Source organism: Antedon mediterranea, chromosome 7, assembly GCF_964355755.1.
Source record: "Antedon mediterranea chromosome 7, ecAntMedi1.1, whole genome shotgun sequence".
Taxonomy (NCBI): Eukaryota; Metazoa; Echinodermata; class Crinoidea; order Comatulida; family Antedonidae; genus Antedon; species Antedon mediterranea.
In genome coordinates this window covers 8,725,231-8,738,076 of record NC_092676.1, presented here as the reverse complement: position 1 = coordinate 8,738,076, position 12,846 = coordinate 8,725,231, and the positions used below count along the sequence as shown (strand labels likewise).

General features: G+C 31.7%; 1 protein-coding gene across 1 annotated transcript in view; it reads right to left on the bottom strand.

Annotated features, from left to right (window-relative positions):
• LOC140054176 (uncharacterized) overlaps window positions 1-12,846 on the bottom strand; it is a 106,908-nt gene that overhangs the window by 59,412 nt on the left and 34,650 nt on the right. The window contains exons 28-29 of the mRNA XM_072099068.1: window positions 6,180-6,349; window positions 1,796-1,915 (exon numbers count right to left, since the gene is read on the bottom strand). Of these exons, the coding sequence (XP_071955169.1) occupies window positions 1,796-1,915; window positions 6,180-6,349 (290 nt within the window). The remainder of the gene's footprint in view (window positions 1-1,795; window positions 1,916-6,179; window positions 6,350-12,846) is intronic.

Sequence of the window (12,846 nt, the reverse complement as noted above, 5' to 3'; positions counted from 1 at the left end):
AACATTTTTTTATAGTCAAAGTCAAGAGAATTAACCAGGAATTACTCAAGAAAGTTACTAACAAATCTAAACATACATAGCACAAACAATTAAACATTAAATTACAAAAAATAATACAATAATGTATATGGTATTAATACAGCATTAATTGTCAAAAGTATTGTGAATAAATATTAATACTATTCTTTGCATATATTTATATAATTATTACTTAATTCAATTACTTCTAATATTTTGTTGTTTTTTTTAAACAAAATTTTATTTAATTTAGGGATAATTTAATTTAATTTATTTTGATACAATTGTTTGATTTTTATTTGTATATTCACGTCTAAATATTAATATATTAATTGTCTAAATATTATACAGATATTGACTGCTTAGAGGTTAAATATAAGATTTGACATCCCCGAGGGAATGATATTAAGTTCGAGGGAATATATATTTCCCGAAGCGCCAGCTGAGGGAAATATATATTCCCCGAGAACTTAATATCATTCCCGAGGGGATGTCAAATCTTATATTTAACCGATATAAAAGGCAATATCTGTTATATTATATAGCCAAGAACAAGTCTGCTGGGTTGGGTGAAGCTAGGCTAGCTAGGCCTCCTTATAGTATTTGTATTGTATTTAAAACAAGCCTGCCTAGACACCTTACCTTGCGAAGAATAATATACAGATAATTACTAATTAATGATTCCTTGGCAATAAAATATTCACTTAGGCCTAGGTCGTTTAAATTAACAGAAGAATTTCCATCAATAAGCCTATTAATAATAATATTATAATCAGGTAGGCCGAATAAACAATTCGTCGTCTTCTCGATCTTCGAGGAGCCGAATCACCGGATGTTCAGCGCGTACTAGTTACTAGGTTACTACCGTGAGTTTTGACCAATCATAAACGGTGTTTCATCACATTTAGGGTGGACTTATAACAAATGAGGGCGCTATGTATGCATAGCTTAAATAGTTTAGAAGATTAATTTCTTCAAGCAAATTCCGTGGCCCAGCGGATGAAACGTCGTCTTGCGATGGAGTGACAATTCCACCCGAGTTCAAGATCGAGTAGATGACTTTTGTTTATTTATCGGCAAACTCGAGTGTTGCACACGAAAATTACACAGTCAATATCATCGTACTCGAGAATTTATATGATTAATGACAGGGGACACGATTATTACGCGAAAATTACACAGTCAATATCATCGTTCTCGAGGATATATACGATTTACGATCCTCGCAGCGGTAGTCATGTGATGCAGTTTCAACCAATCACGTTCGCGTATTTACATAGGCTATGTAATATATTAATATATTAATTGTTTATTATAAATTCATTTTAGTTTAGATCATTGGACTGCTGACTCTTTGAGTTATAGTACACTTTTTTACTTTAGCAATAATTAATAATGTATAATAATTTGTTGGTCTCAAATAAATAAATGAAATGTATTTATATAATGTTAAATTTATAAACAAAAAGTTAAAACTAGGTCAATCTTCAACAAGGTACTGTGTCCAGAAAACAAGAAGCTCATTCAGCAGAGAAGAAATTAATCTCAACAACAACAAAAAAAACAATAGGCAATAGTTTGAAGAAAGCTCAATTATTCTTTTCGTCGACTGAATACAACAAAACATCAATATTTATAAGAAGTTCAAAAGACGCATACACAAACCAATTGTTGACGTATTCAAACGTTGAACAGCATAAGGTTGGACATAGCCAATGGCAACTAAACCATTTCAATTGTTCCATCAATACATTGTCAATCCATCATGTATACTTACAATTCGTGATCCATACAGAATACATTCTAGGCACTGATGTGGGATCTCTGTATAGCATGTTGCCGTTCTTAGCTTGTCAGCTGTCACACCCTCACTGTTGCCGAAATCCACATACTGCACCTGTACAAAAACAAAGCATATTGGTATTCATAAAAAAAACAATCTTTTTTTCCCCATTTGCTAATCATATACCATAGGCACTGTAGTATACCTCGTGTTACATTCATCAAGACTTATATCTGCAGATAACCCATGTTGGGTGTATGCAATTTTGGGAGATTATAAGGAGAGAATGTAGACAGATATATGATGAATATTGGTAGATTGTTACGTGGTGAAAACTTTAATATTCTATATCAGTGTAATGATAGTTTTTGTTTATTTGCAAATATAAACTCACAAACTACAAGTTGCAAAAATAAAGAAAAGGTTAGAAAGTTAAGTTGTTGAAAATAATTTACCAAAACATTGCCTGTGCTAATGTTTTGATGTATTATTTACTCCTGTAACCTAATTTAAAACTTCTGATATGAGCTTAATCTACAGTTCAAATATTAGCAAAACATCATTAAATACGAATATTAAAAATGATACTATATTTTGACAGAAGTAAACTAATAACGTCTAATTTTGAGTACACAACAGTGAGTTGATCAAAGCCTACTATGCCAACGGCTATGTTCTTCCTCAATTCTAATTCTATCAATCATAAAAGAAACTTTAATTAGATAGTACAGAGACGTGTATGTATTGTTAACAATTCTACAAAGTATACACAGTATTGAGCAATAAATTGGTAATTTCTTAATGAGAACTGCAAATTGTGTAATCATGTCATAAAACGTATTCAAGGTCAAAAAACAAGATTATCAAATTTTTTTTCAGTTTTGTATATTTCATATATTTTCAATATACAACATAGACCTTAGAGAAAATGTTAGGGCCAAGTAAAAATTATTTTACAGTTACTGCAGTAAAACTAGATTTTAGATAATCGTACACACTGTTTATTGCAGTAATTGCCATTTAAACAAACCAAGAATTAAATCATAAATCATTGAAGTAAAAAAAACGTATTGCATGTAATACCTTCAGAAGAAAAATTTTGATACGATTCCTAAGGATAGTAATAATAATGGTCATCTTTTATAGCGCCTATAATGCTCTACACACAAAAACGGATCATGAAATATCCTAAGATAAAAAAAAAAGTTAAATGATCCAGAGAAAATATTTTCACAGCTCTGTGCTCCAGAACTTTCAAGTTACCAAAAGAGAGCTCACCAGAACAGAATTCAGAGGGAGTCTGGAAGTTACCAAAAGAGAGCTCACCAGAACAGAATTCAGAGGGAGCTCAAGCGAAAAAAGGCATCTGTCTATCCTATCCAAAAAAACAGATTCTAGTTAACCAAGAGAAGCAAAATAAAAAGTAAGCAGATCTTGCTTTGAGCTCTGTCTACACTATCAAATTAGTTTGACAAAAATAGTGTGATGTGCCCAAATATGGTATTCATATACCCAAATATGGTAGTGATATGACATCATCATGTCAATATATGGGCACATGATATCACATATAGTTTTATAGTGTAGACAGAGCTTAAGACTTTTTTTTAAACAAATATCAATTGATGCTGCCTCTGGAATAGCTTGTGGCAGATCATTCCAAAGACGAGCAGAAGAAAAGATAAAGATCTGTTGCCATAGAACACAGTGGCTGGTTTGGAATCAAACTGACATTAAGTGCTTTAAGAGCTGCTTGTGTCAATTTATTGTAGGAATACACCAAATACCTATACATTATTCAAAGAGTTTATAGTTAGATGCTCACTGAGTTCAATCATGGACTATTGAGCTTAATACTAATTTACAGAAAACCAATGAATATCCATTATTTCCACAGCTGCTGAAGTACCTTCCATAAATTGAAGATCACTTTTAGCAGTTTTTAATGATAACGATAATAAAAAATACAATTTACCATTACAGTAATTATTATGGCTTCCCATATTAGTAGAAACCCTGATATAATTTGTGTAATTTCTTAAAATACCAGGTGCAGCAGCATTCTGTTGATTGCCTAAGCAGGATAAAATAATTTCTATATTGTAGCCCACTGTTTGTATGTGGTTTAAAAAGTTTGTTCGCTTCAAATAGGCATATATATGCATATAATGATTGGAAGAAACGTTAAATATGGAGGGAGGGTAATACGACAGAGACGATTGCTTCATCATGCATGAAAACAGAAAAAGCTTAAGGTGTTTTATTTGAGAAAAAAAAACCCATTCAGAGGTGCGAACGCTTGGAGCATTTCACGACTATTGTGGATTGAGTGGCGACAAACACCAGGAAGTGCCACTCTGCTTGAGGCTTACTATCTGAAGAAGGAATTTCAACCGATTCAGTCCAAAGTAATTAAAACTAATTATCAATATTCACATTTGAATTGGAATATAGATAGATGCCGCCAAGTATAAATTGTAATACCCTATAGACATGTATAGATACTTCATCTTGAAATGACTGAAACCAACTGAAACTGGCTGTTAATGCCAATGCATAAAATAACAATCAGCTTTATGGCAAATAATGATCATAAATAACTAGACAATCTTATATCATTCTATTTTTACGAATAAATTCCAGAAAACCAAAGTTATTTTTATACTGATTGATGTTAAAGTATGTCAAACATCAACATAGATGATGATAGTGTCTGGGGTGCACTAAAAACACATGAGACGCATGTATGTCAAACATCAACATAGATGATGATAGTGTCTGGGGTGCATTACAAACACATGAGACGCATGTATGTCAAACATCAACATAGATGATGATAGTGTCTGGGGTGCATTACAAACACATGAGACGCATGTCAATAATAACAACTTAATTTCAAAGGAATTAGGTTCTATTGTATAAACTACATTTGTATACTATTATTAACAAGGCCTACAATAATTATGTTTTGTTATTACCTTAAAAAGAGAGGGACAACATTGGATCAAAGAGAAAATATGACATGAAAAGAAATGTTATGTATTCAATGCAATCAGTTTAACAGATTCCACTCAAGAAAAATTAATCGATACTTACAGTATCTCATTCAAATCAGATAAATATGGGATAAATGCATAATTTTTAACTGTTGACCTGAAGGACAAATTGTTGACTTGTGATTAAGCACCTGGTTGTTTGGTTATAAACTGATCATGCGCTCTTTATTTTTTAATTAATTACCCGATTGGTTAAATTGTTTTAACTGATGATTTTGGTTTGGCTGCGAAAACATGACCTGAGGCAACCAAAATCTGAGACTGCCATTTTGAATAGTCTCCTGTCCAAGAAGCAAGACACTGATTCAAGATGACAGGCATAAAAGTTAAATAAAAACTTTGTTGTCCTCTTTCTTTCTCTGTATTATTTTGTTTGTGTTATTTTGAATTTCTTTTTTTTTTTTGGAAATGATACTAGTACGTCAAGCAACAACATAAGCCAGATAGATATAGTTCCATCGTGTAATTATACTTTGCTGTCAGATACAAAGTTAAACATTTAGAGTATGTATTTTTTTATATCTTGCAACATGGAAAGTAATGTCAATTGCTCATCAGTGTTGTATTCCTTCATATATTTGAGAAACAAACTTTCATCAGTCATGTGACAAAGTAAACAAATGAAATTAAAAAAATAACCCTTTTTATTTTCAGAAATTGAAAAAAAAAAGTGGTAAATAATCATTCTTCTCCATCATAAGGTTTTTAATGTTATATTTATGCTATTTTAAAAAATTTATCTTAATCTTATCATCATCATCATCATTTCAGCCAATTAGTATGAAATGAGGTTTAGATGTGGAATAACATACAAAGTTTTTTATACATTTTTTAATTCTACTTGGTGTAAAAACAAATAAAATGTGTCTTTTATAGCATTCATATAACATTTCAATCCATGTTTACAGTTTGACCAAATAAATTATATTGAATTTACTTTGGCTGACATATATCACAAACAACAATGTAAATTAGTTTTACATTAATCTGAATGATGGATGAAACCAAGTCAGTCAGATTGGTCCTTTCATTGATCAAGGGCTTCTCTTGTCCAGTGCCCACCTTGACCAGAGGAAAGATATGGGCCAGATGAGTCAGATACTATAGATACTGATGCTGCCATAAGAGTCAGCAATGCTGATTTCAAATGCCCCAGCGCCATACAAGCCCAATATTTCCAGATGGTCTCTCATCCAAGATCTACCAGGCCCAATGTTGCTTAACTCAGGAGATTTGACAAAAACCGGTGTTTCAATGCGTTTAAGCCTATTTACTGAAAGCTTAAGAAAAAACACAAACATCACATATCCATAAGCACCTACCCATATAATGTCTTGTTGAACTGAGAGCACTTTTCCACGATACCACAATTCATCAAGTGAAAACTGCGCAAAACATGCTTGCCCTGGTCTCCAAGTGATACCACTCTCTACTGGTCTCTTTGAACAGATATTTTGAAGTTCTTCCATGATCTCTTTTAACAGGATTTTACCTACAATAGAAGAGGCAACAAACAACAATTGAATTTTAGCTATTTATTTTTGTATTTCAACAAGGTGACCCTTCCAATTTGCTTGCAAGGGAGCCAATATCCAGTGGCCCTCTATTATTCAATTAAAAATACAAACATTACAATCACAAAAAAGTACATGTCAAAGAGATACAATAAAAACAAAAATAAAATAAAATAGACATTATAACAATTTGAAAAGGTATACTATTAAATTTATAATTATACTAAATAACTATTTCTTTGATATATAATTTTAAGGGTTTTTTTTAACAAAAATTATGAAAAGAGTATTTTAAAAATTAGGAGAGAAAAGAATAAAAGGTCGTTCCTTTCAACCTTGGGTTTAGGTACAAGCAGGTGAATCGAAATAATAATCTAAATAAATCAGTTGGTATAATTCAAATTAAGTGGAAACCCTCATGGTTAAACAAAGTATCCCCTTATCAATGTTTCACCAATAGATATGCACATAGCCGCATGGAGCGTCGAGAAAACGAAACATTCATGTTTGATTTGATTTGCTGGCGCCGGACTAGAACCGTGCCAGAACAGGTGTGAAAGACCCTTTTATAGGAGTGTCCTCCTAATAGGAAATTGACCCGGGGTATCCCAAAGAAGAGGTTCTACTGAATAACCATCTCCATTGTTCTTGTCACATTAGTACAGTAGGTTGTGTTCGGTATCATCATGATTGTATATATTAATCTATGAATAGTAAGAATTTTGGTAAAGGAACATAAACAAGGGTTTTCTTGATAATGAAAATCATCTCTATAATAATATATTATTTAAAAAGATTTTCATCACATTTCATTTTGATGAATACATATAGAAGCTTCTATCTAAAAATAATGGCTTTATTTATGGACAAAATGACAGATTAATTACTGCATATAATTTGATTCCATTACTCGTCCACTAAACAATTATATTCAGATTTAAGATAGTCATTATAATAGTAGCTACTAGGAATTATGATATAATAATTGATTGTAAAATTTAGACTATAATGTAATCATATTCATAGAAATATTAGTATCATCTAACAGAAAAAAATTTGTTTAAATTTCATAAATAATGCATATAAGATAAGCCTTTTGATGAATGCATTTTATGATATGAAATTGTTTTTTATACACATATCCTGGATATTGTTGAAAAAAAAATGTCCATAATGTTCATGCATAGTGGGTTCGAAAGAACCAGTGTCTTTTTTTTAACTATTTCCTAGCTATTCGGAAGGCAAATTTCATCTACTACTACTGGCCTGGCCTGATATTAATTTAGGCTGAAAAGAACTCCATTATAATAATCCAGGTTACAAGATGTTTTGATGGTTTTTATGAATCCATACTAAAATTGTAAACAAATAATTTGACAAATCAGAATTATGAAAGATTTAGATTGCATTTGGATTTGGATTTAAAAACGAAAGAATAATAGTTCATATTATTTAATTCCTAATCATCAACAAGGGGTATAAAATGGAGGTCAGGGGTCAAGATAACTATCTTTTTTACTAACTAAATTTATAATCCATTCTAATCCTAAATGCAATACCCATGTAAAAAAACATAGAAAAACAGATTATTTATCATCATAGTCCGATTAAAACCCCTGACCCAATAGTGACCCTGATCTTAGTGACCACTGCCCATCAACCCCATCTATTTTGGTAACTATGACCCGTTATTGCTGTCAACAAATAACGGATTAATAACCCTCTGAATTCATGGTTAAAATATGACAATAAATAAAAGTGTTTATAAAATATATTTTGGTAGTTGATAGTAAAAAAGACACTCGGCATAGTGTGGACACCTATTTCGTCTAGACTCTGATATCCCAGCACAAAGAGCTCTATTGAGAAAAGAGACCAAGAGGATGACCCAAAACCGCATGGATAAAATTTAGAGAAAATGATAGGAAAAGAAAAAAGTCTTTGGCCATAAGTCTTGGTAAGTGCGCTATGTTGCAAGACATCCAGCATTTGTGATGACGACTTCAATGTTCAAAACAATTTCCCACAGGTTAATAAAACCAAAAAAATGTTTTTTAAAAGTGTTAGTAAAAACTGATTTTGAAGCGACTTGTCACACTAGACGTTAATATTTCCCTAAATGTGTTTGAAAAAGCAATAAAGCATAGATTATAAACACCACTTTGATTTAGTAGTTAATGTATTTTTTTTATGCCGGAACTACATTTCAACACAAACAAGAAATATGGGTTGCTACAATCTCATAATAGTAACTGTATGGGTTTTTTTCCTTATATTCTGATGTAGTTCCGATTTCATCATATTAAAACCAATATTAAGTGTCATTTTGAAATAAACATTTACCAAGAAACGATTAATTTGCAAAAATCCTTATAATAGCTCTGATAAAGTAGGTCTAAAGGTGTTTTTGCTGAGGCAATATGCTGTATAATACATAACCAGTGTCAGAGATGTCACTTTTAAATGAACGTCAAACAAGAACCTTTACAAGACTCAAAGGAAGTAGGTCGGTATCATTCTACATTTTTTATTTTCTCTAAAACTAGTTAAAGCAAAATACAGTAAAACATTGTTATTTGATTTTGTTACAGAGATTTAAAAAAGATTTAAAAAAGATTTCAAAATTAGTTTTGGGGTTTTTTTTCTTTCAATTGTCTACATAACAGGTCTTTGGCATTGACATCTAACAGGATTTGAACCCATGACCTAGGGTATCTATAGCCCAGCATACATTACTAAAACAATTAACAGGACAAAATAGGCAATTTTTTAATAAAGTCTTAAGCAGCATCTTTTTTACTTCTTATTTTGGTAGGATACATAGGATAGACAGATGCGTTTTTCACTCAAGTTCCTGTGAATTCTGTTCCGGCGACTTCTCATATGGGAGCTTCAAAGTGCTGGAGAACGGAGATGTGTAAATGGTTCTTGATTATCTTAGGATATTTAACAGAACATTTTTGTGTGTAAAGCGCTTAGAACCATTTTATTAGGCCCTATATAAGATTATTTTTAATGAAATATTTCATTTTAGCACTAGCAAATGAATCACTCATGTCCTATCAGATTATCAGGTAATCCATCTGACTCAGGGGCTATTTTGTGAACCAGTTCACTGGGATAACCTCCTCATCTCAAAAGATGAACTGGGTTATTTAAAGTGGACACAGGCAAACTGTACATTACTGTAGACCAACGGTTATTTGAGAAGACTTCTTCCACCAACTAGGAGGTATTTGGCCTCGAACCCTTGCCAATGTTGTTGGTTTTTTAGGTACGGTAAAAGGCGCCCTTGCCTTAACTGCTCGGCCATTTGACTTGCTATTATTTAGTAGGATATATTTGAATGAATAAATTAGATACAGTAGTAAATGAATCTTCATTATGTTATTCAGGTCAGCAATAATTTCAATAAAAATTTTATAATTGGTGTAAATTCTGGTCGAGTACCTTGAAAATTGTAATCTTAACCATTTTTACTCAGCAATAGCAAGCATGCAAATATCACAGATTCATTCAGAGTTTACAATATTCATTAATAGTATAGCCCTTGTATACAAAACCTACTTAACAACAATTTGCGAGGGTAATAATAAAGTACATGATTTTGATTGTAATACTAATAAAAAATATTTATGATGGGTCGATAAAAACAGAATATCAATTAACTTAAAAGAAAATTAATGAAATTAATAATAATTGAAAAATGATGCAATATATTTATAGTTTTAACAATATATATTATTATATCACTTAATTAATTTAAAAGAAAAATAATGAAATTAATTTTAAATTAACTCTGCGAAAATGATGAAACAGTTTTAACAATATACACGCTGCTATGTTTGAATGAACCTCACACTCACAATCAATCAGTCGCCAAAATAACCTTCATTTTTAACTTATAAATATGAATTACAGTTTTGATTACATTCATTTCGTTTTGTACCTTTTTTAAATTTCTACTCGGTTAATGAAAAATGAATACAATGTACATGTAAATGAACATTTGGAAATTTGCATAAGAACATAGAATTCATCATAAGGCAAATATAACATTAAAAAAAAGAAATTACACAATTGGTTTACCCCTGATCAATATGCTTTAGTATTATTTCTAAATTGAAATATGAAAATATAATTTATACACACAAATATATTCATTGTCATTAAAGTAGCAGAATCCAATCACAAACAGTAGACTAGGTTTGATTAAAATTGATTAGTTGTATTTTTACCTCAAGGATCATTATATAAAAAGATAATTGGTGAAAATGAGATTGGATTCCATATCCTTCCTATTGTAAATCATTCTGCTAAAGGAATTGATCATTAGTTCTTTCAAGTTTCTTTACCTTTGAACTGAGAGTGGGTGTTTTGGGTGTATGAACAAGTCAACACATAATACCCTTATTATTAGGTATTGTATTAGGATTTCCTGGGCTAAATGTGCCACTGTGCTTATAGATAAATGTAATAAAAACATGTTATAATAACGCACTTAGAAAGATTTTAAGACGCTCAAGGAGCTGTAGTGCTAGTGCTATGTTTGTTGATAACCATGTTCCCTCCTTCTATGAGTACATTCGGAAATCAATTTTTTGTTTCAAAACAAAAATTGAAAAAAGCTGTAATACTTTAATTACATGTGTTTTTTCTCGTATTCTAAAAGATTTAAAGTTGCATAGAAAATGGACAGAACTTTTGTATATATAATCTCATGTATACTTTTACGTGTGTTAACTAGTATCAGTATAGCCATAATAATGTGTTGTTTTTGTAAACTATAGTTAATCAATAATATATGGACAGTTTGTCTGAAATAAAGTTGAATTGAATTGAATTGAATTACAATGGTTCAAGGTACAATAGTAAGCAATTTAGTTAAAAAATAGACTTTTAAACGACAACATATCGGATATTGAACAGCGCCATTTTGACAGGTTAAGAGCAATTATGTGACGTCAGATTAGGTGGACGCATTCAAGCAAATCCAAGCGTCCATCGTCTTAGTACAGTATTTCAATATGGAAGTGCGGGATATAACCATAAATAAAATCAATTAAATAGCCTAACAGTAACATACCTAATATTTTCGGAATATGGCTTGGAGTTTTTATAATTCAGAAAATTTGGAACCAGAATATACAGAAAGAGAGTTAGTTTTGCGTCGTGCTGATGAGGAAAAAATAAGAGAAGAAGAACATTCTCGAGCATAACAAGCCGTCGAAGAATGGTGTACTTTCGGCCAGTGTATCTGTACTGTATGCCTTACTAGGCCTAGAACTCGTGTTGAACGAAAATAAAGTAGACACTGCATCGTCAACCAACAGCCTCCGTTTGGAAGGTTTGCCAGTTAATTCCCCTACCAAATCCCGTTTGAAACAGCTAGGCAATAAAAGTAACAATAGATTAACAATAGCTGAAAGATTTACGAATTGGCGTGCAGAAGAAAAGATCGATCGAAGGTTTGTTTACCAAGTCAGCGCATGCTCATACCGTGTCATCGCCGTCCTGCATGACCGCATGTCGCGTTATTAGCCAATCATATTAGCGGATTCGCTTAGCCAATAGAAGCGCCGAATGCAACCGCGAATCTTAAAATTTTCGTCGTCCGTATCTGACGTCACAAACAGGCTGCCATGAGCACAAGATGGCGATTTTCAAATGTCTTGAAAACAGCTTTAAAATCCTGTTTACTAGAAAACTACAAATCCGATTTAAACATAAATTGTGCTGAATATTAAGTTGGTAGGGTTACTTTTATGGGCAATTTCACAGTAACCTAGGCCGTCAGTAATAACTGAGAAATAAGCAAATAGCTCTTCATCAGGTTGTATTTGTCTGATTTAGTTTGTAATTTTTGATAAAGTACCTGATGGGCAAACTACAAAAAAATTTTTATTGAGCTACGATGAAAACTTTTGTTACAGCGGCCAAAAATGTCATGTTTTTGGACAAAATATATAACAACCACAAATGTGAAAACGCATCACCAACAAATGTGAAACAGCCACAAATGTGAAAACGCATCATTCACAAATGTGAAAACAACCACAAATGTGAAAACGCATCACCAACAAATGTGAAACAACCACAAATGTGAAAACGCATCATTCACAAATGTGAAAACAACCACAAATGTGAAAACGCATCATTCACAAATGTCATAAACAGCGCCCACAAATGTGAAAAAAGAGAGACCTTTACGTCGACAAATGTAAAAAAAAATCCAAATCAAATTTAGTGCTAGGCCCAACAAATTGTTATTGAGTTAATGATAATGTATTTATATAGATTTTATTGAGTTGTTTCAATAATTGTGTGTTCACGATACGTCTGTTAGGGTCGTCGTTAACACGTTGGATTATTACCATTTGCAAAAAACATCGAACGATATAACATGGCCTTGCTCTTGAAGTATCGTGAACGCGTGCAGCAAAGAACAAATATCGTCTTGAACTATTAAATTACT